Raw genomic sequence first — 26,368 nt, 5'->3', positions numbered from 1 at the left:
TCTCATGTGAGAGCGGCTGAAGACGTGAATACTGGGCGATATAGCGTTAACGGGCTGCGCGCGCTCCCGCAGACGATCACTTTTTGGCGCGGCACCGGCCACATCGGCACGCGCCAAACTACTTGATGACGTCACACGCAAGGAGCTGAGTACACGTCAGTGGAAACGAACCAGGAAGTGGCTAGTAAAGCTAGCGACAGATAATGAGCAGCTGAGACCGTGGTATTTTTTGACAGGTTGGTAACTATTTGCTCAATGAACATTAAGCTAGAACTGCAGTTTAGCCCCGTATTTAATTATCTGCTGGTTATTTAAAGCCACTTTATGTTGCGTCAGCCGGTTGGTTTCGCTAAAACTAACGTTAGCATTACTAGCGAGTGGCGTGCATCCTGCCGCGGCGTACAGGCGAGTTTCATGCTGAATGTGCTCTGCTAAAACAGGTGTCGGTGATTGCTACTTAAATTAAAGACACTTTGCATTAAAGCTGAGTTTAATTACATATTGTCTGGTGCAGTAATAATACACGTTTTGCCATCATACACCACGCAGGGTTTACCTAGCTACAGCGCTCTTTTAGCCGGATAACGTTAACTTAATGTTTCAGGAAGCTCCTACACGATTTACAACAGGAATGATAAGTATAAGGACGATTTCTGTCTATCTGTGGTTTAATAATTATGGTAATCCCTTGTATACTATAGCAAATATAGTAAATTTTGCTACTTTGGTTGATACAGAACTACACTCCTTTTTGGGTTTACGTACATAACGTTGAGTTAGCCAAAACTAACATTCAATGGTTCATTATATCTAACTGTACAGTTTTGAGGTACTTGTACTTCACTTGAGTATTTCCATTACATGGTACTTTATATTTGCAAATATTGTACATATTTACCCCACTACATTTATTTGAATACACAAGTTGCTAGTTACTTGGTAGATTTATTAATTCATATAACATTTATTTAACCAGAAAAACCTCTTGCATTAACAAAAATCTCTCTTAAAGAGTGTCCTGGTTAAGGCAGGCAACAACATAAGTTACAGATAGACAACATAAGACGAAGAATATGTCTTATGTTGTCGAAATCGAAAATTGCAATATGCCACTCCAAAACAAACAATATAAACATGAACACAAGATGAAATTATTACAAAGAAAAACCAAAAAGTAAGTTAATATGCTACAAATGAGCCACAAAAACAAGAAAAACAGGGGTAACTACAAACAAATAAATAAATAAAAAACAATCAGCTAAAATACACGCTATGGATGATGAAATACAAAATATAAAATAAACTTGATCATAAATTTTGATGTATTGATGAGGACTAAGCTACACAGCAGTGTTTGAAGTTGTTAAAATTAGTCCCACCTTTAACAGCTGCAGTATTAAAGTAATGTACACATAATCTATCAATAATTATCATCTGGTAATATCACATATATTGTTACTCATCACAGATTATTTTTATACTGTAGTATTGAGTGCTTTTTCCACTACTGCCTCCTACCTATTGCAACAGTGCTGCAGTAAATTCTTTCCTCCGTTTCATTGTGTTATACTGGGAAGTGTTTCTTATATTTTTTCCACCCAAATCGTATCAGTGATGGTAGACTCAATATTAAAGTGTTCTCTGAGTAAATTACAATACACTCAAATAGCACTACTCAAACTGCAGGCTCCAAAATGACCGTTAAGTTGAATCAACACCTCTAAGGATTATAACCCTAATGATGGCAGAATTTATAACAGGACTATTCAATTAGACTGCGCCCTCCTTGCTTGTACAATAGCTAGAATTTTGTGTACTGATGTTTCTGAGATCCAGGCAACCTGATAGTCTAATGTGTTTATATGAAGGCTAAATATGAGAAAAGTTTACAACAAAGATAAACCAATGCTTCTCTAAATAATTTAAACCAAAAGCAATTATAAATATGATTTTAATATAATTTATTCCAGGTCTGTTGTAGTAGAAGTAGATTTAGTGAGGTATACCTAATAAACTAAATGTACATTTCAACTGAGTAATCAACTGACCAATATTATATTTAATAAAAAAAGAAACCCATCGGTTTTAAACGTTTTGAATTTAAAAGGTTAATGAAAGAATCAAATTTGAGAGCTGTTTGTGGTTCAGGAGAGATTTAGCACCTGTACTGAATTCTGCAGAGGTTACTGCGCACATCTGGGATATCTTGGGTACCTGCAGTGCACATTCATGAAACGGTTGGTTCATAAGTGGATAAGAAAGCACCGTGTCAGTTTCCCTTGACATTGCTACACACAGAATAAGACCATTAAATCAAAACATCGTCCTCTCTCCTCCCCGCGTCTCCAGCTTCAGCAGGGCAGGATGGGCAGGCAGAGGAAGAGGGTGGTGACTGGTGAAGCTGCTCCCCTTCCGAGGAAAGACGAGAAGCCCCCTGCATTTCACCGCAAGGAGAAGAAAAAGAAAGTTGACATCGGCAAAGTCTTCATCAACATCTCCATTGGCCTTTGCATATTCAGCCTGATCTGGTTCTTTTATGCCCTCTACATGCGGTCCAGCCTGGCTAAACGGGTGGTGACCTTGCATGCGTCACCTCCTGTCCTGGATGCCAACAGCAGCAGTGCCAAGGTTTCCGCTGAGAGGTTCTGGGGCTCATACAGGCCTCAGGTCTACTTTGGCATGAAAACCAGGAGTCCCAGGTCGATTGTGACAGGTAGGCTGACACATTCAGAGTCAAGCTGAAGTTACCGAGTAAATTCATAGTGGAAAGAGAAAATCCAAACTGAAGTAACATTTTCATAACTTTTTGTACAGATCAGATTCAATTTTTGAATCTCATTTCACATCAAGCAGACCTCACTATCTTGATATACAATGTGTGACGTAATGTATCCATATTTTTGCTTTGTTAGCTGTGATGACAAAGCAAGTTTAGGACCATTGTTCACTTAGATCGACACTGTGTTTGAAAGAGTAAACAATTAAAAAGTATATATTTTTAACCTCTTAAATCCCACAGATTCTGTGCAATACACTTCTTTTTTTTTTTATTTTAATTCTAGCGCAGATCCTAAAGTTTCTGAAGATAATAAATATATGAGGCAGAATTTTCAGGGAATGTATATGCAATAAAGCACAATAAATCCAGGCTGTTTTCATGTTATGGAAGGATGCAGCCATAAAAAATACAGTGTCCTGGCTTTGAATATTTCTCTCAGTGTACGAATCCTATAGCCTGAAATTGGAATAAGGTGATACAAAATAGAAACAATACTGTCACAGTGTGAAATAAGATGATTTTTACAGTTTATAAGCTACTTGAGAAGAAATTTAAGGGAAAACCTGGATGTTAAGGCTATCACTGATTGACCAAAATCCCAAACAACATCTTAAAATGTATCAAAATGGCATAATGCTGATAAATTAACTACAAAAAGTGTACATGCATAGACTAAAACCATGTCCCAAGCCACTGGACTACTGCAGTTTGTTTTTTGGTGGATTTAATCTTTAATATTTAATTGTTTACTTTCACAAAATATTTGCCTCACAGCCTTAATCAAATCCTCAATGTTTAATTGCACTCGATCAGGGAAATGGTGGGAAACAAGCCCAGGCACTTGTCAAATTCAAGTAAATTTTGGCCACAGTTCCTAGGACTGTTTACCCTGTCAGCCAATTTGGACAACCAATATTGTTTATTAGTTGACAGCACAAAGTGCACTACATTTTCCAATATTGAGTAACAACAGTTAATTAAGCACTGCTGTTCTCAAAACCCAGTTGGCGGGTGATGTGATGCATGTAGCCAGTGAGTTTTGGGACTTACCTTTTATGTGAAACTGTTGACTAGTTTTTATTTTCCAAATGATATATTCATGTATCCTTTGTGCTGTGCAACAAAATGTATTCACTATGAATGTTATGTCACTCCAGGCATGATGTGGATGCGTCAGTTTTCCGACATAGATGTCAACCTGAGGCACACTTGCGAGCAAGGGGATCGTTTGCAAAGCTATGGCTGGATAATGCATGATGGGATCACCTTTGGCGTGCAGGAAATCCGAGACAATGATTTCACATTAACCACGGAGTTTGTCAAGAGGATGGGAGGGGATCATGGAGGAGACTGGACCTGGAGGATCACTGCTAAACAGCATGTGAGTACTGACTGTTTATTCCACCTTAAAAGCACATGTTCCCTCACGTGACCCAAATATATTTAACCATTTGTTCAAAATTGACCAAAAAACTACATATTTTGCTTATGGCTAATGATTGCTGTTGTAAGTTTTGATAATTGTAGACTTTTCTTGCCTTTACCTACCAGAGCTCCGCCCCTCAAGCGCCAGTCGTCTCCCTGATGTTTTACGCTGCAGCAGACACCCAGGGCTCACTGGAGGCTCATGTTGAAGATAGAAACCGCCTCGCCTCCATCACCGGATTCTCAGAGGAGCTTGGAAACTTTAAGATCACCTTCAGGAAGCCAGTTACTGGGGAACTGTCCAGTGCTAAATATGCAAGGTAAGAGCATGAATACACGATTGAGTTTCAAAAGAGAGCGACCATGGACAAGCAAGCTAGAGAGAACATACTGTAGGAAAACTAACAAAGCTCAGTTTTATCAGGGTTAAAAATACACCACAGAAAATTTGCATAAAGAAATTTCTTCCAACAGTTAACCAAATATATTTTTTAATGAACAGAACACAATGTTGTCTGACTGTGCCTACCTAAATAGTTAGATTATCAATTAGTGGGGGTAGGAAAAGTCATACATAGATGCATCTCCATACAGGTATGAGAAGACATTGTCATAAAGCAGCACTGAACAGTGGCAGTTAAATCTCCATTTGATGAATAGATCAATGCATAAAAAGAATGTGTGTGTGGAGATTTAAAGTGTTACCAAATCTTATAAAGAAGAAAAACACGTTTGAATGACCCTGAAATCTGGAAATCTGCTGGACCACTCTGACACCCAGCATCAGTTTTGTGGTATTTTGATGATACCCAGTATAAATGTCATTTTGTACTGTAGTGTGACCCTTCATCACTGCTGTGGTAAAAGAAAATCCAACCGCTAGATGGCAGCAAAAGCTGGATTTGCAGCCTTTGTTTCACCAATATGTTAAACCAAAAACACACTGGAGGAATTAGATTTTTCTAATTCAAAAAGTTTCCTGATGTACATTATAGCAGGATATACAGAACACTTGAAAAAGCCTAAGAAAAGCCAACCCTTTTCCGTGCCTTTTTTGCTGAAACGGCACAGCTGTCGTTTAATTAGAGAAGGTGTTTGTCCACCTTCAGAAAGAACTGTCGTCTCAGTATTTTTTTTGTACTGAGTGGATCAGGACTCTCTGCTAGCAACACCCACAGGAAGCACCAATACTTCACACTTTCATGAAGGCCAGAGGAAACCAGCATAGCAAAATAAAAAGGTATAGTATGCACTGATAGAGGTGATAAGATTTGTTTGAATTATAATTTATTGTAGGAAGATGGGATAATAAAGTCTAAGTGGGAGCTTATTGTTTGACTTCACTGTGAACTTAATCTCTGACTCACCAGTATAATATGAGACTCTCAGGACACTCAGTTTATGACACGGTGTGCTAAGGCTTCACAAATGTAGCTAGGTGAAGATTAGATCGCTTGTGTGTCAGCGAATGACTGTTAACTACTTTGTGTAATTGCTTTGATTTCACATTTTGACAACACAGTAAAGTTAATAGTTTCTTGTCTTTTCAGCTACAACTATCTACAGACCGTCTCTCCTGGCTTGGAGAAGCTGACTGACATTGTGAAGCAAAGTCTGAACCGCAGGTTTGTCTACAGCTCACCTTCAGGTGAGAAGAGGCATTACATCGCTGTTGACACCTACAAGCCACCCCACCACCAAAATCAACAGAAACCCGCCGACACACGCAAAGAGAGCGACTTTGTGGTTCACCAGGTGACCGTCCAGATGCCATTCCAGATCGAAGTCCTGTTCGAGTCCGGGAGCTTCCACAGCCGTCCAAACCAGCTGGTGGGCTCTATCATGACTCAGGAGCTGGAAAAGAGGAAAGCTGAGTTCGACTCAAAGTTTGAGAGGACTTTTGGGCTTGAGGGCAAAGGTTTTAGTCAGGCACAAATTAAGTTTGGCAAGGCGGCGCTCAGCAACATGTTGGGAGGAATGGGCTACTTCTATGGCCAGTCAGTGGTGCAGTCGGTCTACAATGAATACCCGCTCCTGTACCCTGAAGGCGCTTTATTCACTGCCGTCCCATCGCGCTCTTTCTTCCCCAGAGGATTCCTTTGGGATGAGGGCTTTCACCAGTTGCTGTTGAGCAAGTGGGATCCCCAGGTGACAAGGGAGGCTATTGCTCATTGGATAGACCTGATGAATGTGGAGGGCTGGATCCCCCGGGAGCAGATCCTGGGAGACGAGGCTCGCAGTAAAGTCCCAGCCGAGTTTGTAGTTCAGCGTAACGAGAATGCCAACCCACCTACCCTCTTCTTAGCTCTTCAGGAACTTATCGAACAGCTCACATCAAATTCAGAGAATGCGGCATCTCAACCGACCTTGCCTTTCCTCCGACGGCTCTTCCCCAAACTGAAAACCTGGTTTGAATGGTACAACACCACACAAACAGGGCCCCTGCCGAACTCTTACCGCTGGCGTGGACGTGACAAGGACACTAATCTTTTCCTCAACCCCAAGACCTTGACTTCAGGGCTGGATGACTACCCTCGGGCCTCGCACCCATCAGCAGATGAACGCCATGTGGATTTACACTGCTGGATGGCCTTGTCCTCAGGCATCATGGCGAGTATCGCACGGCTTCTCCGCGAGCCCCATCAGGACTATGAACTATCCCATCAGGTGCTCAGCGACAACAACCTGCTGAATGAGCTCCACTGGTCGGATCAACTTCGTGCTTTCAGTGACTTCGGCAACCACACCCAGGCTGTGTCGCTGCAGCAGGAGAAGGTGTACGTGCCTCCTGGACAACCACGTCATCAGTTCCCCGTGGCTCGCCTTGTGCGCTCAGTGCGCCGGGCCCCCAAGTTGCAGTATGTTAATGCTTTGGGATATGTCAGCTTGTTCCCCTTCTTACTGCACATTCTTACGCCGGATTCGCCCAAACTAGAACATATCTTTCGCGACATGAGAGACTCCAATAAGCTGTGGACGCCCTACGGCCTGCGTTCAATCTCTAAGGCCGATCCAATGTATATGAAGAGGAACACAGAACACGACGCCCCCTACTGGAGGGGACCGATATGGATTAATATCAACTACTTGGCAGTCAGAGCCCTGCACCACTATGGCAACATAGAAGGGCCATACCAAGAGAAGGCAGCTGCTCTTTATGAAGAACTCAGGACTAACATCATCAATAATGTTTATAGACAGTATGTTGAAACAGGTTATATCTGGGAACAGTACAACGACAGCACTGGCAGGGGCCAAGGAAGCCACCCCTTCACCGGCTGGTCAGCGCTGACAGTGTTAATGATGGCTGAACAGTACTGATACTGTAGGTTTCATCTCACATTTTAGAGACAAGATATTTGCCTTCATCTATCTGGATGCGATTGAAACAACAACACAATCAGGTGTTAAAAGTGAAGTGTGTATGTTTTAAGGGGTTTTAGTGGCATTTAGCTAAGAAATGCAGATTGCACCCAGCTGAAACCTCTCTTGGTTCAGGAAGTCTTTACCAGGATTATCCACAGAGGTCTCCTCTCCAAAAGAAAAAGGACCAGGTGATTGTAAGTGCAAAAATAACTAAATAAAGCAGTTAAGTGTTACAAATGAGTTCATCTGTGACGTCATTTGGCATCTTGGAGACAGGTGGCTCGCCCAACACATGTTAATGTGTTTTCACCTTTTTTCTTCAATAACTTGGATCGAGACGATCAGGAGGTTTTCACCAGAAGCCACATTATCCGCAAAGACTGCTTTTTCACCATGACAAACAGACCCAGTGATTTACACTGCTACAAACACTGAATGATGCAATTTCAAGTTACAAGTCAGTGTTATTCTGGTGCTGCTTATTGCAGATGGGCTACTTACTGCGCTGTAAAAGCCGTGTAGAGCTAGTGTTTAGTTTATCTGTTCTGGCCTAATGTAAAAACATGGCGGTGCAACATGGCCACGTCCATAAACAAGAACCCACTACCTAAGTGGATATAAACAGCTCATTCTCAAGTAACAAAAATGCAACACTTCTTATTTTCAGGTGATTATACAAGAAAATATACTTATTATATTCCATTTCTGCCAATATATCCCTCTAAATCCTACACACTTGTACTTTTATATTAATAGGTCTTGTCTGGTTGATTAAACTTGACAAACTGTAATTAACAGATCCATCTGAAAAGGAGGTATTTATGATCACATTTCCACATTTAACCTTTAATTAAAATAGCAGGTGTCACACAGGTAATTTCAAACAAGCGTAAGTGCAGCTACCCAACTTTGCTGTATGTGGAGCCAAGCACTGTTTATTGCTTCAGTTATATTCTCAAGATGCAGTCAGGAAACACTTAGCAAACTTGTATCCCTCACAATCTCAGACACACAGCTTCACATTGCAATGTTTTGATATGGGAATTCAAGACACAAGATATGGTTTTATAGTATTAAATACATAGGAAACTGCTGGTCCACGTCTCTGAGGGAGGGTTCATGCTTACACACTATATGTGTGATATATGATCAACTTTTTACAGATTTGTTTCTGTCTGCGAAAACAGGTGCATAAATGAGCAACTTTTTCATTCACTTACATAGCAAATGTGGCCATTATTTGTTATTGTGCCATTTTTCTAATCATTTGTCCTCCGTTCTCTGTCTTAACGATTGCCCGATTTCGTATTTAATTGTTTGATCACAGTCTTTAAAAATCTATACAGTCTTGCTCAACATTTCTAAAATGCCTGCATCTGACAGCAGCCATATTTTGTATACACAGCCTGTGATTTGACTGGCAGGGAATACAACAGTGACTGTGAAATTGGTTTTGTTTTGTTAAAAACAATAAATGGTTTAAATAATTTTTTTGTCCTGCTGTACATTTTTAATGTTGTTATCGTTACATGTTATTTTAATCTAACCATATAGCTACAATCTCTGCTAGCAGTGCAATATACGAAGAAAAGACCTTTTTCTGTTCTTGCTTTATAATTTAAGCTCAGCTGTTGCGGCTCAGACCCTGACACTCCTTTATACTGAGTGCCTGTAACTTGTGATTATTCTATAACTACTCATGAGCTGCTGTGGATGAAAATATTACTCGACTCAGTAATCTTTCTTTGCAAGCACAATTGATGAATCCTTGTCCCTAATTAACTTCATGCATAACAGCTGTGAATAGAACTGCATCTCACTTAATTTTAAATTCAATGTTTACAACTGACTCACTAAGAAAAATGACAATTTAAAAGCAAACAATTTAAAAATGTGTAAACAGTAGTGGAGTGTAAGTACATTTACTCATGTACAATCTTAAGTTACTTGTGGTAAGCATGTCCTTGTTTTGCTACTGTATACTTTAACTCCTCTACATCTCAGAGGAAAATATTGTAGTTTTTTTACTTTATTACATAGATTTTACAGAAGGAGTTACTTTGCATATTCATATTATTAGTTCAAAATATATAGCCACTAATTAACTATGATGTCTAATTGTAATTTACACTACACATTATAGCTTGCACACAGTAATGCATCAGTAATTATAATCCAATAACACAATAAACATTAATCTGAAATGGCCCATTCTGCATATGAGTACTTTTGCTTTTGTTACTTTAAGTATATTTTGATGCTAATACTTAAGTACTTATACTTAAGTATGCAGGTCTTTTACTTGTAATGGTATTTTTACATTGCAGTATTACTACTTTTACCTAAGTGAAGCATCTCAGTCCTTCCATCACTGCAGGAAAATGCTATTTATTATCACATCTTGTTGCTCTACATTGGAGTACACACATCTGAAAGGAATTTGCTTTGGTTTTGGTGCATACATTAACATATAATAAACATATAACTTATAAGTAAGTTAAGTTAGTTAGTCAACACTCAAGAACTCAATTATATAATAGAAACATTTACAAAAAAAATGCACATTTTTGTGCAGAATTTGCAAAAAAAAAAAAAAAGCATATACAGTAAATACATGCAAATACAAGCATGCCTAGCTTGTGAATGTGTACACATTTTATGTTTAATTGAGTATAATCTTGGAATAATGAAGTTGCTCTTACTGTCAGTAGATGGAATCTCACACCGGCTCCTTTGTCCTGCAGTTTTCAAAATTTCCTAATAGTCCCAAAATGTCACGGGTGCATATTATCCCAAAAATATGAATAAGCTGAAGATCTAAGAGTTGTAATTTTTAATGGATATTTGACAGTACAGTGTGTGTTTTCTCCTCATACCCAGTGTTTATCAGGAGGGATTTGATTGATTTGCTTGCAGTATCACTAAGTAACCAACATTTTTACCTGGCTCCAGTTCCAGCTAATAACACAAACTCCCCCTTGTTTTGCATGTTATGTAAACTACTGAAACTGCAGTATCTTTTTATGCAACTTGCAGTCAATAACTCCTCATATGTTCAGCACAGATGACAGCTCTTCTGTGTCAGTCAAAGCACGCTGTGACCTTAAGTACAGCAGCCCTGTCCTTTTCTCTTTGTCAGATGGCACATTCGAAGGCCTCTAGCTGACGTCAAGCTGCTTTTTTACATGGTTTCCATGGAGCACAGTTGCTGTGAGGGCTTGATGCCTAATTAGCTAAAATCAAAAGCCATGGAGAGTACATAAAATGGCAAATTCTTTTTCACTCCTTGACATGTGCTGGCATACATTCACACACCGGGGCATAGAGTGGCAATGTTCTTATTAATACTTTGACACCAAATATAAAATGTAGGGAGCACTGATACAGGCTCTCAGTCTGTGTGCATGACCACTGGGTTCCAACCTCTACACTTTTATGAATCCTTTGAATGGGCTAGATGTGCAGTTGTGTAGTTGAAGGCTTAGCATGGTGCATTAGGGTTGCACGGCTAAAAATAGTGCCTCTATCAGTTAGCAGAACAGCAGATAGGCTGTGAAGCCACAGATCGGTAGCTTCACCACAATTATAAGAGGCTACAGTATGCCCCTCAGTTTTTCTGTTCATGATTTACTATAGATACTGTAGATTTATAGCACCGCAAATATACACTGTGCCTGTGTGCATATTGGAAAAGGTTTCAAATCCATCTTTTAGCATGTTTTTTCAACATTGTGAACCGTTCTGTTGACTGAATCATGAGTTTAGATCTCAAAAAAACTAGCACATGATGTATCAATGTGCAATGATTGCCTTCGGGCTCAGTCGTGGGAGACACAAGCTCATCATTTGACCCTTTGACCTGCTAACACAAAGCATGGTATCAAGGGATTTCGACAAAGATGAGCCATATCCTCTGCTGTTCGCTGTTTCTGTCAGAGGAAATGGATTCCACATCCCCTCAATGCAAGCACAGTCGAAAATGCATTTATTTCTTTGAAGAGTGCGGACAATCTGTGTGACTAAAGCACTCACTGCGCAATCCATCCCCCTCACCCAAGACCCTTTTTTCACAGTGAGATGGGATAATAGCCAAACAGCATCAGAGCTAACTAATGTGACTGCATAATAAACAGATGAGTCAGGGAGTATTCATTTGCATATCATCCCAACCTTATCAGAGCTTCTATATAGTGAATATTTTTGTGATTGCCTACTACCAATGAATTGGCTGGTGGCGAGTGCAGTGAAATGGAGAGAATGCAGAGTCCAAATGGCCGCTCCTGGGTGTTGAAATAGAATATTTTTATGATGGAAATCATTATACATCTGCAGAGTAATTATAAAGTTGCCTAATAGTTGTTGGAAATACCCCCCTTGTAGTACTGACTGCTGTATTGAATGTAATTACTGGGAACTTATGCTAGAGGGAGCTAATTAATAAGGCATTTGTGAGTGGAAAAGAGGCTTTTTGAATACAGCTTAGCTATCATTTTACTTACAATGGAGAGCTACTTAGAATTAAAGCAGTATAAGTGGATAATTATGCTAATGGCTCAATTTGGATTTAAGATATGGTGGCAGGCTGTATTTCTATCATCACTGCTGCTGCGTTACATGAGATCTCGCACAGGTTTTCTGTGCGTATGTGGGCATATATGCTCTTATCATCTCACCAGAGATGTCAGATGTTTTGTCCTGAGGCCACAGTATAATATGTGTGTGTGTGTGTGTGTGTGTGTGTGTGTGTGTGTGTGTACTTCTCTGACACAACTTTTTGTGCCTCCCATGCAAATAAACAACACCTTGAGGCATACTGGACGTGAACTTCTACTCTTTATGACATATGCATTTATCCATTTTTCTGTCTTTTTGCATCCTTTAAGACTCATGCCTATAAACTGTTTAATGTGTCAATTTTCATTAAGCTCACTGCGTGTTAGTGTTGTTTGCAGAACTTCAGCTTTGACATCGCTGCCCTCCCAGGACAGTGTAACAGCGTTTGTTCTCCTTGACATCAAGAAACAGCAAGCCGTCCTTCCTCTATTAATTCAGTCCCCATCAGCATCCACACTGGCCTAATTGCTGTTTATGTCTTTCTGTAAAATCCCCTCCAGGACCCAGCATCTCCAGCTCTCTGTACCCTGCCTTTGCCCCCTAGAAGCTTGCTGTAGAGCACCAAACTTGCCTCAGCCAACATAGGTCTATGTATGTTATGTAAGGACCACTATAAATAGGTTCACCCGGGATCTTTTGTCTTTACCTGATTCGCTCTTAGCCCAACAGTTTTTATTTCTGGAGAGAGCTGTGGAAGCTAGTGCAATGTAGAGCTGGCCGTTTCCATAGTTACTTTTGTTAGCTGCAAGCTCTTAACATTCTTCATCTGTTTCCTCACATGTCTGCTGTTAGCTATTTGTTTGAATCTGTTTGCATTGCATGTCCCCTTAATGAGTGTTCCTGCATCAATGAAGCAGTGATGGAGACGATGCTTTCAGATTTTTAACATTTATATCTTTTAGTTGTGGTGTCAGTGGACAGGGGGGAAAGAGCAACAAATAGAAATCAGTGTGGGTGCAGATGAGTCAGAGACGAGAATATGTAGACGTTAACTTCTGTTGGTCAAAAGTACATGCAATTAGTCCAATGCTCTGTGATAATGATTTTGTGTAGTGGATGCTATTGAGTGTCAGTCCAAGAAGATTGTTGTTGCATCTGGTAAAGCATATAACCTATATTTGCATCTTTACACTTTATATACAGTTTCAGTATCAGTTATCTGGAAGTGAAGGCTTTCTTTAGTTCAAAATCAGACATTTGAAAAACATGAAAATTCACTGTCCTATTTCACGGATTTCTCCAAGCAGTTAGGTAACAGCAGGTACAGTAGCTGGATCGGGCCCAAGAATTTGACTGTCAGAGTGCTGCAAGCTTGGATCTAGCAGAGAAGAGGGCAAGGTGGGAGCCATGCGAGTGCAATGTGTGTGGAGGAGTCTGGGGGCATGGTTAAAGAAACACTGGGGCATTCCGCAATCACGATTGGAGAGCTGAGTATGATTCTCACCCATCCCTGTTGTAGAACCAAAGAGTACAGGCGGCTGGGGACCAAAGTGGGCGAGTGCGAAAGTATTTTTGGATCGCACGGGAAACCTGCCACACCAACAGCAGCAGCAGCATCGGGGCCTGGTACCGGGCTTCCCTAACCCACTCCCACTCTCAGAGGAAGAGCAGGAGAGAGATGTTCCTTCAAAAGAAGAACCACGCTTCCGCTGCTTTTATTTTTCTTATTTGTGCTATTTTTCTTTCAATTGCCCGGCGTTTGAATGATGATGGAGTATATATAACTATGCAGAGCCCAACATGACAGAGAGAGAGAGACAGAGAGAGAGAGGGAGAGAAAATAACGAACTTGGCAGCTGAGGCGAGTATCTTGTATTTATAGAAAGTCGTGTTTCCGGCAGAGGTTTCTGTGGTTTTAGCACTCCCAATCCATTTTTGCGGTGTCTTACAGGCCCTATTGTATCCAGGTTTAGATTGAAGATGTTCCCTCATCTAGCGCCTAGGGGGGAGATTTGACTGTGAGACATGTCAGAATGTGATTTGGGGGAGGCAGATGGATTTCTCCGGCTCTTGTGCAACCCTGGCTTTCTAAGGATTGCTCAAAAAAAATCTGCTTTGCATCCACAAACTTAAAAAGGCATTAGTCAAAAGTACAACACAGCACTTGAGGCTGAATTTAAATGTGTGTACTATGATCCATATGCATTTCATTACCACATGGATGCAGGCAAAGCTGTAGCCTACCTTATTTTTTTAAATTCTCTGTTTTTTGTCTTGTAGATTCAGTGCAGTATTTCCTGTATAACCTCTCCAGATCATGGTAGGTTTGAAGTGCTTTGTTATTTCAAACAGCAAATGGCAGCCTCTGCATCTCAGTGGATTTCCTGGTATGGATAAGGTTCTTCTATTATTTACTCTCAAACAGTGTGGGCAGATAGTTGGTTGACAAACTGCCAAGGCATTGAGACTTTGAGGAGCTACTGTACATCAAGTGAGATATATCTAATTTTGAAGAATTATCAGTATACAAAATGTTTTTTTTATGCTATCGAGGAGTAATGTGGACATGAGAATCATAACACTTCAATTTTTACGGTCCTGAGACAAAAGTTAGTCTGGGTTTTAAAAGTCTGACAAAATAGAAAACAGTGCAGGTGTATTGTACACCAAATTTAGAATTCCCTTTGCAAATCAATAGATGAACAGGAACTGGCTAGTGATTTTCAATAACTGGTGAAAGTCCTCCATTTATCTGATTCAGCTCACACCAGAACTACGATGTACTTTCCAGAAAAATAATAACAGTAAGATTAACAAATGATAACTGTGAATTTGACGGCAATACAACTGAGTGACAGGCTGGTCATCGTCTCATGCGCAGAGTTAAAAGTCTAAAATCTAGCATGAAGAGAACCCAAATTAGATGTAGTATGATACATTGATGTTCCTTTAGTTTTTGTCAATAGCTTGACTGCTGCACAATTTTGAAAAATCAACATCATGCCACAGTGCGCATATTTCGTCCTGAGATGTGTATCAGCTCTGTCTGGAGCAGAAAGTAGCACCTGTAAAAGGCAATGCCTCAGAGGACTTTACAGTCTGGGTCATCAAAACGTAAATAACATTAACCCTTGGAAACCTGAGCATACTGGCTAAAACATAGGAAGAAGATACAAGTTAAGAGAAAGGAAATTATCAACAATAAAAAACAACCTGTAATGAAAACAACAACAAAAACAAACAAAAAAATTAATAGATATATAGATAAAATATTTGATAACAGTTATAGTAGTTTATCAAAAAAAATAGGGAAAATGTCTAGAAAACTATATTTCTAATCATATGAATACAGTTGTGTGGGCATTTTTCCCTAATTTGTTTTTATTAATATGAATGTCTAATATTTTCCCTCTATCTTTTTTTAAACTAATTTTCAGGCCATGCCTTGTCACCTTTTCCTAATTTCTTGCAATTTGTGGCACATTTTTTGCGAAGTTTCTCACTACTTTTTTAGCCATGTTTAAATAAAATCACTCAAATTTGCTCAGGTTTCAAAGGTTTAAATCAGGCATGTCAAACCGGTCCACAGGGGGGCCGGTGTGGCTGCAGGTTTTGTTTCCAACCAAGTAGCAGCACACCAGACTTGACTCATTTAATCAACTGATCTCCGTCTTCAGACAGTTGATTGGTCAAACTGTGTGCTCTTGGTTGGTTGGCACAAAAACCTGCAGCCACACCGGCCCCCCTGTGGACCAGTTTGACATGCCTGGTTTAAATGCATGTGAAAGGTGTCTGAAAGCAGCAGACCGGGTTTCAAAGGGTTAATGAAAGGCTAACTTTTCCCTATGAACCCTTGTGCAATCATGTCAGCCACCCGCAGTAGATAAGGAAAAACTCCCCAATTAAACATTAGTGGGGGAAATATGGAAGGAACCTCAGGAAGAGCACCGAGGAGGGATCCCTGTCATGTGCTTTTATTTTGATATGTTGTTTTTGGTTATACGTCAGAAAAGCTCAATACAGCCAGAGACAGCTGAGTTTTTCTATATTGTTGGTTTAGATTATATAAGTGTTATCAGTACAGCAGCTGTTTTTTTTATTACAACACTAATGATCGTTGAGGAATCATAGTCAAAATAAAAAAAAAAATAGAACAGACATTACTGTCCACCTTATGCTTCATCTTGCAGGCGGTGATCTCAGAGGGCAGTCACTCCTCACTGCCTCTTCAACTCTATCAGGCACCCACCTGCAAGCAAAACTCCCACACCCTGTCCAGGAGTGAACCTGAAAATAACATGGCCAGGGGGTTACATATGCAGTAGAAAGAAAAGTATTTATCTTTCCCTGGGGCTCAAAGCTTTCACTTCAGTTATGAAAGTAATATCAGGCATCGCATACACACACAATCAATGAAGCTAGAGTAATGTAATCAGCTATTTAATCAACAGAGACGGAAATGTGTTCTGTTTGATGGTTTAAATAGAGTCCGAGTCTGTCATTGTCAGAGGCACTGATGATTTAAAGCACAGCTCCTTGAAAAACACAGGATTATTTTATGTAAAATGTGCTGTGTTTTTGCTGTACATGAGCATTTTTAGCCATGCTACAGAAATAGCTCAAGGAATGAAATGTCAGACTGTTGCTACACCACCTCAGCCATAACTGGAATATTTCAACAACTATTGAATAGACAGCAGTGAAATTTTATTCATCGTACCCAGAGGATGAAGCACACTGTGTTATTGATCCTTTGACTTTCCCTTTAGCACCACCAGCAGGTCAAAGTTTTCACATATCCTGTGTATATCTCTACATTTACGGGATAGATAGACACAAACTGCTGTACCAACATTCATGATCCCCAGCTGATGGATCCCAATGACTTTGATGATCCTCTGACTTTTCCTCTAGCGCCTCTAGTCCTCTTGGTTGATATTTGTGGTTTTTGAATGAAATATCTCAACAACTGTAGGATTGATTGCCATGAAATTTACTACAAATTCAAGCCCCCTTCAAGATGAGGATTGACATGGTTTTGGAGCCAGTCTCAAGTGGCCTTTTAGCCACTCTGGCACCTTATTTACATTCAAAATACAAAAAAAAAAATCCATTTATTTTCATTTTGAATTAGAAAATGGTTGGCGGTCACTTGGCCTGCAAGCCGTAAGTTGAATATGTCTGCTGTAGACTCTTGGTCTTGTTTTAAAATGCATTAAGATGTATATTCATGTATATAATTGTATATACTGTAAATTATTAGTCGCCTTGTGTAGACAGATAAATTGATGCATGAGCTAAATTATAAAGTCATAAAAGTTTAGAAGTTAAGGCTATTTTAGGTCAGGACTATATTAAAACATTCAACTTGTGCTTTACTGAAATTATCCGTTCAGTAGAAGTGCCAAAATATCCTTTCATTAAAGCAATGTTTCATCTTCTTTCCTTAGCCAGTACTTTGAACCTCTTTTGAAGTCAATATGCTTGTTAAAACGTGGAAGCAACTTTGTGTTGCTCCACATTCTCTCTCTACCTTTCACACCGTTCCCTAAGAAACAGGAGCATTTTGTCTCACAGATGCAAAGGAATAAAACAAAGGCTTTCATTTAACTTTCGCAGATATGGAGTTACCCCTGCGCTATAATGTCAGTAAGTGCTAACATTACATAAATCCATTACTTAGTCCCTGTGCTGTGGCATTTTATGGAGGAGAGAGGTTAGCCACACTGCAGTTATCATAACAGCATCCCGTGATCTGAACTCTGTGTGATCAGATTGGTTTTAATAGACTCTGGATTACTTGGAGGCAGTTCCTCAAAGCTAAACATCTCTGGGCCTAGAATTAGAGTGCACATCTGAGGTGAAAACGATTTGTTCAGGAGAATGTCACTGCTGCAATGAAAGAGCTTATATGCTATTATCATACACTACCTTAAAAAGATGACAGGGCAGCGACTCAGAGCTCCTTTGATACATTTTCCACTGCTAAGTATTGAAGAGGATAACATTAAATTTGAGACATCAAGTATAAGCAGGCTGTGTATTATGTCTAATAGTCTCTTTGCATTTGTGCTGCAGTAGACACAATATATTATTCCATATAGCTGACAAGCTTTCTTATCTTCAGCTGATCTTGTCCATAACAGAGCTCACTCAGGTGCCATTTAAATGGGCTCTGAGCTCACAGGAGCCCTTTCAATACATTTTTTTTTAAAAATCAGTGGTTATTGGTAAAATGCTGTCTGTATTGGTGTGCCGGTAGTGATTTTCTATTGCTTTGGTCCATTTATCTTTACCATCTACTGCATACATTCTCACTTGTGTACGGCCATGTGCACTTTTGACCCCTTATCACTGTCAGTATAGGCTAAAAGGCCTTGTATTTAAACACATATGCCTTTGAAAATGTCTTACCCCCACCCAAGACCTTGTGACCCCTTGATGGTGGGTTCAGCATACAGATCATTTACTCAAATTAAAGTGGCAACACCACACAAAAACCCAAGTAAAAGCCCTGCATTCAAAATACTATTTGAGAAAAAAATACACATGTATTAGCAACAAAATGTACTTAAAGTATCTTAAGTAAAACTGCTAAAGGGCTACTCTATGTTATATTATAAGATTATGATATTTCATACAGTGCTTTAAGATTGTAGTTGGTCAAGACAGAGCTGATTCCAATGGCCTTATATAGACTGTAGCATATTTTACAAACTGAACATATTTTTGTGTATAAAATCTCAATCAAGAAAGTAACTATTTACCCAAAAATATGTATGTAGTGAAGTAAGTGGTAAAATATTACCCTCAGAAATGTTGTGGATTTAAAGGAGCAGTGTGTAGGATTAGTGGCAATGAGGACTGTTGATTGTAACCAGCTGAAACTACTCCGATGAGCCAAGTGTGAACCCCCCGGTAGGATCCCCTCAGTGTTTATTGTTAACGAGGTCTTTTTCTGTGAGCCATATTATCCACAGAGGTCTCTCCCTCTTCACAACATGGCACTGGTGATTTAAACCAGCAAAAACACGGAAAAAGGTAGTTTCATGTTGTAGCTGATTTATCTACTGATGTCTTTCTCACTAGAAAAAACAAACAGGCCACGTAATTTAACAAATAAAACACACAATAACGCCATTATATCTAAAAGAATAATTAAAAAAAAAAAATAAAGCAGTCTTTTTCAGATGCAGCTAATAGTGAGGGATGCAAATGGCCCCATCTAAAGCCATTATTGGTTTGTCCCTTTTATTGTAGAAACATAGCAGACTCCTTGCACAAGGAACCGCTCCCTAAGTTGATATAAATGGCTCATTCTAAGATCATGAAAACACAATGATTCTTATTTTCAGGTTACTATAAACTAAAGAAAACACACTTATAATGTTATTATCTTTCTTACAAATCCTATATTCTGGACATAATAATGCTGTATAAAGTAGCAAAAAATATAAATACTCAAATAAAATACCGATTTTTTGGAGCTCTGTGTGGCTTCGATGTTTATATCAAGGGAATAAAACATCTTGGAATCACAAAAAAAAAGAAAAAAAACATCCCAAATATGTGATGATTGTGTCTTGCCTTAGCACATTGTATTGATATTGGCATAGATGCTAAAATGTATCTAAAAATATATAAAATGTAACTTAAAATTTAGTCTGATTGGATTGATTTTATGCCAGGGAACGCCATTCACATGAATGCAGAGCCACAGGAAACACTGAGTGTAAAGAGAAAGTAAATTGTGTGTGTGCTGCTGGTTTATGTGTGATTACTCGGCTGAATGCTGCTGCAGCGTCGCTATCCGTGGTCCTGAACCTCCAGCCAGTGCCAGAGGTCTGCAGCAGACTGCAATGTCCTATGAAAGAGTATCGACTTTTTGTAATAGGAAGTGTGACCACGGAGTGCACCCGGCAACAGATGCGAAACAGAAAAAAAAATGCTTTGGGGGTTGAAATGTCATGTGAACAGTTGGGTTCAACCACTGAACACCTCAGGGGTGTTATCGACTCCCTTCAATGCTTTTAAAGGCCAAGGGTTCGTTTAGACTGGGCTTTGCAGTTATTCGCCCTCATGGTGTAAGCGACCACAGTTTCCAGCGACCACAAGAGAGAGAGAATTTGTGAAAGTAAATCAAAGCGGTGGACTGCCAGGAAGAGTTGTTCAGTTGAACTGCGAGAAAAAACATGTAGGCCAGGCAGTCTGGCCCAGATATGAGACAGATAGAGAGGGAGGTGTCAGGGGAGAAATTAGTTAAACTGGACTGCAGGTTGTTCTTGTATTTCTCTTTAAAGTAAACTTATTAATTACCCAGTATTTACCTCGAAAACAACCTGGCAGACGCAGACTTAGAAGCGTATCTTATTATCAACTCAGATGATCGGAGGTTTGCCTTAAATCGTTTAATTAATCGTTCTTTAGTGTGCTGCCTCTCTACTCTTTTGTCTGACTTGATTACATTTGGAACATTTACATTAGCTTCACTTAGCTGTCACATGTCCTTGAGTCGCACAGATCAAAAATGCTGGCTGTCATTTGCAAAGAGCAGGTAGTCTTACCTGACAGGCAAAACATAAATCTCCTTTTCTCCTGTAATTACAGTTCTTCAGTTATGCGTCATATGTTGCTTCAGTTTGTTGATTTTGAACCTGAAATGGACTTTGGATGCCAGCAGTGAACAAAGTCGCTGATTTCATACTGACCTCGCACATATATTTCTTAACATTTCTGCATTTTGATCTCTAGTACTTACCTTACGGTATTGGGGAGTGTAGTTACATGTTATTCAATTATAAAATAAATGCGTTAAAGTTGTTGAGACAAAAATATGTAATTAAATTACAGTAAGTAATCAAAATGTTGGTGATTAAGAACGGATTACATCCAAATATATTTTTGTAAGTAAAGAGCTTTTATGTAGAATATAACAATCATTCTGTTGCTTTGCATCTTTTTGCTGTTTTTTTGTCACAGCCTACTTTTGGACTTTTTTGCTTTATTTCTCACTTTGAAGCATTTGTTAGTCATCAAAAAATGTAATAAACTAAACAAATGTAATAAATTAAACACTGTAAATTAAATTGCTTTGATGACGTAATGAAAGCAGTTACATTACTTATTACATTTTAACAGGGTAACTAGTAATCTGTAACCTATTAAGATTTCAAAGGTAACCTTCCCAACACTGATACTGTATTGTTTTAGTGATTATTAATGCGTTCCTTTAAATGGGAACTACGTCCGTTTTCAAAATTAATACATGTTAATTCTAAGATAGTCCCCCCAAAAATAGTGAGCAAGAACAACTATCTTCCAAATTCGAAGGCTATGGAGCTTAAAGTCAAATTTGTGATGCCATAGGGTATAAACCCTGAAGATGCTCCATAGACCATGAATTAGGAAAAATGTTGCAGATGACACTGAGAGCACACCCAGGGGAATGTACTGAGTATATGGGTACATTTAGTGTTTCAGTTCTGAAAAAAAACCTACAACAGAATAAAGACCATTAGAGTATAAAATAAATAACAAAAATTATGTTGGTCCGCAAAATCAGACTCCTATTCATTATCTATGGAGCAGCTCCAGGCTTACTCTGACTATGACGTCAAAAGTTTGAGACTTCTCTGGTTTCCGGCTTTGGGAGAGAGAGCAGCTCATGTTCACAAACATTGATTTAACTTTCCTAAGTCATGGAAATAACATAATGGAGTTATTAATTTAATCAGTGCTCCCCTTTAATATTCCTTTTAGGTCATACAGTTTAATTTAATGAAACAACTATAGTTCAATATCTCTGTAAAACTTGTGATATAATGACTATCACTTTGTTTTCATATTTATTATGATAAATTATTTTAAATGATTCCAGCTTATTGTGATTAAACATCTTGTGGCACAAACTTGGAGAAAATATTTGGCTGTTTTGTAAAATGGTTTCCAAAAAAGTGTCTTTGACCTACAATGTGTATCCTAATTCAGAAGCCTATGCCATTATATATAGTATGTAGCCTATTGTAGCTATATCCTGAAATATGTTAATATGATAAGACTGTCTATTAGTTTCCAAATTAAGACTTAAAATATTACATTTGTGATTCTTATTTCAACATTGTAAGCATTTTAGATTCCCTGAGACTCCCTGAGAGTACATCTGTCAAATTACTCATCATATTACTTTCCTGTTACACTAGCTGAAATACCTCCAAATGCTGAGATGTATGTGTCTTGTTGGTGTCAACAACTATGGTCAACTATGGTCCCAACTAAATCTGTGGATGGTGGAGGTGCCAACGTCGTTTGAGACACTTTACCCTCAGGGAGATGCTTTGGGAGGTGGAGGGTGACACCAAGAGAAACGAGACTGTCCTTACGTTAAAATTCTCTTAATTTACATTATAAATCATTAATGTGAAGAGAAATGCCATCATTACAACGTTTTTACCACCCAACACTGATCGCCACTTGTTGCAACGTCAGACTCCATCTCTCCAGTATGGGAGGAGGGAGGATTAGAGGAGGGGTGGCGGGGGGACTCCGTCACATCCTCTGTCCATGTATGGGCATGAAGTTTACACGCAGCGGGGAATCCTCTCACTGGAGCTGATGAATGGGGAGGAGGGCCGAGGGAGCTGCCAAAGTGTATATAAGGAGAGAGAGGGGAAGTCGCTGATGTGAAATCCACAGCAAGCAAATACCTACCGAGGAGCTCAGAGACGAAAAGGAATACCTTTAATTGCTTTTTACACCTTTTGACACAGACCACTTTGGATCATTTGTTGAAAACCATCAAAAAGAGGGGTTTAAGAGAAAAGTCATCTGCATAATTTGTTCTACATTTTCCCCTTTTTACCCTTTTCCCTGGGAGAGACGGACTTCTAAGAGCATCAGTATGTTGAACAATATGGATTTGAATGCGAAAGATTCTTTTTACCCTCAATTTGAGAATTGCAACAGTTCTTCCCTGGGAATGGAAAACAGCGTGCGGAAGGATAACCAGGAGGTGTATGTCGATGCAGAGCGGGGGGTACCTGCCCAGTTTGGCCACGGTGAGTTCGCATCTTTGCACAGTCGATAAAATGGACCTGCATGAGAATTTAAATGTGTTGAATATGACCAGGGAATAGAGAACTCTCTCCGTGCAGTTGTATAGGCATCTTTATCCAGGCATCCCTGTGCCAAAATACGCATGAATGTTTATGTAACGCTGATTTTTCGTCCTCGTTTATAATACACTAATTTTTAAATATAAAACACTCGCGATGACAAAGTTTTCTCTCTCACTAATTCAACAGAAGGAACCCCAGCAACCCTCAAAACCGAAGCTTCCAACTCGGAATTTGCTTTTAACCCCTGCGAGTGCCCAAAAGACACCTACACCCCCTCCTCGCTCGCCTACTCGGGCAGTTTCTATGTTGAGGCATCTCAGGGAGCGCCGTGCAGCACCGAAACACTCCTTAATATGATCACTGAGATCGTGGGTATATCCACACTGCCACTTTCAGAAGTGCAAAACAGCAACGGCAACAGTCGAGGAACTTATCCGTCGCCTGCGCCAATGGACAGCAACAATGGCAATTTTGGAGACGTCAAGAGGCAGCCCTACACCTGCTCCGGACCCACTCCCCCTGTGTACTCCCCGGAGCAGACGTGCCCGAGGTATGCGGACGATCAGACCAGCAGCCAGGCCCAAGACCCGTCCACTTCCCAGCTGAGCTTCCCACGAGCTCCAAACCAGAAGAAGGATGAACCAAAGTCAGAGGCCGCTTCTTTCCCTGTCGTGGTTAAAAATGAGTTTGAAAGCAGCTGCTACGAGTGGGGGACATTTAACAAATCTGGCTGTTTAGAGTCGAGTTTCCAGACTGAAACCTTCCCGATGTCGAGCGATTTCCCACCTGATCAGCAAATGGATGTTAAGGAACTTTTAGACACATTTCCCCCAATTTGTCCCAACCCAGAGATGGAATTTAAAGTGGAAGGAGGTATTAAACAGGAGCCGTGTTTCTCTGACACCTGCTCTCAGAGCTACTCCAGCCCCCTGTACAATAATTACCTCCCCCCACCTCCGATGGGCCTCTCCTCTAACCTGAAACCCTTCCCCGAGCCCCCACAGTCATCTAATCAGTGTGATTCCTTATACACATCACCGGCTTTGCCCAGCACCATAGACTCCATCCTGTACTCTTCCTTGTTGCCAGATTCTTTCGCCCAAAGTTACAGCACCCGCGCCACGAAGCCCCCCAGGGCCCGGAAGAGCCCCGCCGCCTCTCACGGCCCAGCCAAAGAGAAACCCTTCACCTGCCCCATGGAGAGCTGCGACCGGCGCTTCTCTCGCTCGGACGAGCTCAACCGGCACATCCGCATCCACACGGGCCACAAACCTTTCCAGTGCCGCATCTGTTTGCGCAGTTTCAGCCGTAGCGATCACCTCACCACCCACACCAGGACTCACACCGGGGAGAAGCCATTCTCCTGCGACGTCTGCGGCAAACGGTTCGCCCGGAGCGACGAGAGGAAACGGCACGGACGCGTACACCTGAAACAAAAGGAGAAAATGGAAATTAAGCCACAGGTGAGCACCGGCGCATGGACTTTCACTCTACCCGAGGGAATTTGAAGACAAAGGCTGTGTGTCCACACATATTAGGATCTTTCCGTCTTGGAAGATAAGCCAGCTAGCTACAAGTTGATGTCTGAGTTGGTTTGAATGGCAAGCCAGTGCCTGGCATATGAGGTTTTGCAGTTTTTTGAGGAGCAGAAAAGGAGAGAGAGAGAGAGAGAGAGGTCTGCTTCGGCCTTAATGCCTGCTGCTGATGCTGCTGACTTAATGCAAAGATGCATAAGTTGTGGTAAACAGATCAACAGTGACTTGTTGCTGTTACTGTCAGTAGAGTCAAACCTCTCTGCTGCAGCATTGCATGACTGCTGTTCAGCACCTCTTCATGTGGACAGCTCCAAACCTCCATCGCCTCTGAGCCTGGATGGATTGCACTTAACAGATTATTAATATCTCCATTTAAGATTCTTATTTTCTGCTTTTAGCATTCTTAGAGCAATGGTTTGGACAATGTTTCTTAAAATGCATGTTTATGTCAGTGTTTTGGTTTTTTTTTTTAAGTTTTTTTTTCCTTTGAGCGTAATATCAACCACTGTCAAGGTACTCCCTCACTCCACAGTGAGGGTTATTGACATGAATGTAGGCTAACATATTTATGGCTTTGACCATAAAGCTGTCCATCTTTTATCCAATTTAGTGTTTGTTTAACTTCTTATCATTTGGCTGTCAGTGTTTTTGTCATTGGTCTTTGTGTTGTGTTACAATTGTTTGGATTATTACAATTGTGAAAGATATATCATAAATGGGAAATAAATATATTTGTATTACTGTACTTCTTTGTATTTTTATAGCTAATTGTATATTTTACATTTATCACATTTGAGCGTCATTTATCAAGGTGAAATGTATTCTAAATCATTAATTATGTCTTGGTTTTTTTTTCGAGGGCTATTGTTTAGTAACACAATATTTTAAATGTTACAATTTGATATCAGAAAACATTTTCGCACTTCATCCCATTGTTGGTATGATAAGAGTTATTTCATTGATCTAGATTTAAAAGGGACCAGTATGTACTCTAGTTGTGGTACAGCTTTTCGTCAAAAATAATTTTACAGTATGTACAGATGTTTAATCAAGCTAGAAATGACTAGCAAATCATATAAACATTGCTTTTGAGTAATCAGGTAGCACACATTGCTGCGAGTTTCTGTGGACTTTACCTTGGACTTAACAAAGGGTTTTGACTCCTAGTATCTTTTTTGCTGGAGATACTGTATGCTGAAATGTACACTTTAGCAAAAAAAAAAAAAAAAAAAGATGAAAGTTTGGTGAAATTGTCACCAACAGGGTACTGCAAAAAAAGTAATTTAACTCGCCTTAAGTTATATTAACTGTTCAAGTAAAGATTTTGTACATACACAGTTTCTACAATACTTTAAATTAATATTGATGTTGTTATTTTTATGAAAAGTTTATGAACAAAATAAACATTTTCTGGAAGCAGCAAGTTTCTTGTGCATGGTTTAGAATTTTCCCACTCTGCTCAATCTGTTTCATACCCCCCATCGGAGCATTCAGATGAGTTTATCTCTTCCCAAAATATACATTGTAACAGTCCACCTGTGGCACCACACTGTAGCCCTAACAGACATCGCAGTTCTGCCCTGTGACTCACAAGG

At 39.9% G+C, this 26,368-nt stretch overlaps 2 protein-coding genes across 2 annotated transcripts; both read left to right on the top strand.

Annotated features, from left to right (window-relative positions):
- The first annotated feature begins 85 nt into the window (after nt 1-85).
- Nucleotides 86-9,058, top strand: mogs (mannosyl-oligosaccharide glucosidase). Its single transcript, XM_042485522.2, has 5 exons — nt 86-236; nt 2,350-2,713; nt 3,937-4,160; nt 4,331-4,524; nt 5,755-9,058. Exons 2-5 carry the CDS (start codon nt 2,365-2,367, stop codon nt 7,523-7,525), a joined length of 2,538 nt encoding a protein of 845 aa, XP_042341456.2. The 5' UTR covers nt 86-236; nt 2,350-2,364; the 3' UTR covers nt 7,526-9,058.
- Nucleotides 9,059-16,334: 7,276 nt separating this feature from the next.
- Nucleotides 16,335-26,012, top strand: LOC121942574 (uncharacterized). The gene is made up of 2 exons (XM_042485822.2): nt 16,335-23,178; nt 23,425-26,012. The coding sequence occupies exons 1-2, from the start codon at nt 23,022-23,024 to the stop codon at nt 24,744-24,746; spliced, it is 1,479 nt and encodes a 492-aa protein (XP_042341756.2). The 5' UTR covers nt 16,335-23,021; the 3' UTR covers nt 24,747-26,012.
- Nucleotides 26,013-26,368: the final 356 nt, after the last annotated feature.

This window comes from Plectropomus leopardus, chromosome 3 (assembly GCF_026936395.1).
Source record: "Plectropomus leopardus strain MGB_pleo_1.0 chromosome 3, ASM2693639v1, whole genome shotgun sequence".
NCBI classification, from domain to species: domain Eukaryota; kingdom Metazoa; phylum Chordata; class Actinopteri; order Perciformes; family Serranidae; genus Plectropomus; species Plectropomus leopardus.
The sequence above is the reverse complement of the archived record's forward strand: the minus strand, read 5'-3'. Positions and strand labels throughout refer to the sequence as shown.

Excerpts from the sequence above, each read along its gene's own strand:
- mogs (XM_042485522.2), top strand. The coding sequence starts at position 2,365 with ATGGGCAGGCAGAGGAAGAGGGTGGTGACTGGTGAAGCTGCTCCCCTT. Across the intron at positions 4,161-4,330 it reads GGATCACTGCTAAACAGCAT|AGCTCCGCCCCTCAAGCGCC; the intron begins GTGAGTACTGAC and ends TTTACCTACCAG. Across the intron at positions 4,525-5,754 it reads TCCAGTGCTAAATATGCAAG|CTACAACTATCTACAGACCG; the intron begins GTAAGAGCATGA and ends TTGTCTTTTCAG.
- LOC121942574 (XM_042485822.2), top strand. The coding sequence starts at position 23,022 with ATGTTGAACAATATGGATTTGAATGCGAAAGATTCTTTTTACCCTCAA. Across the intron at positions 23,179-23,424 it reads ACCTGCCCAGTTTGGCCACG|AAGGAACCCCAGCAACCCTC; the intron begins GTGAGTTCGCAT and ends CTAATTCAACAG.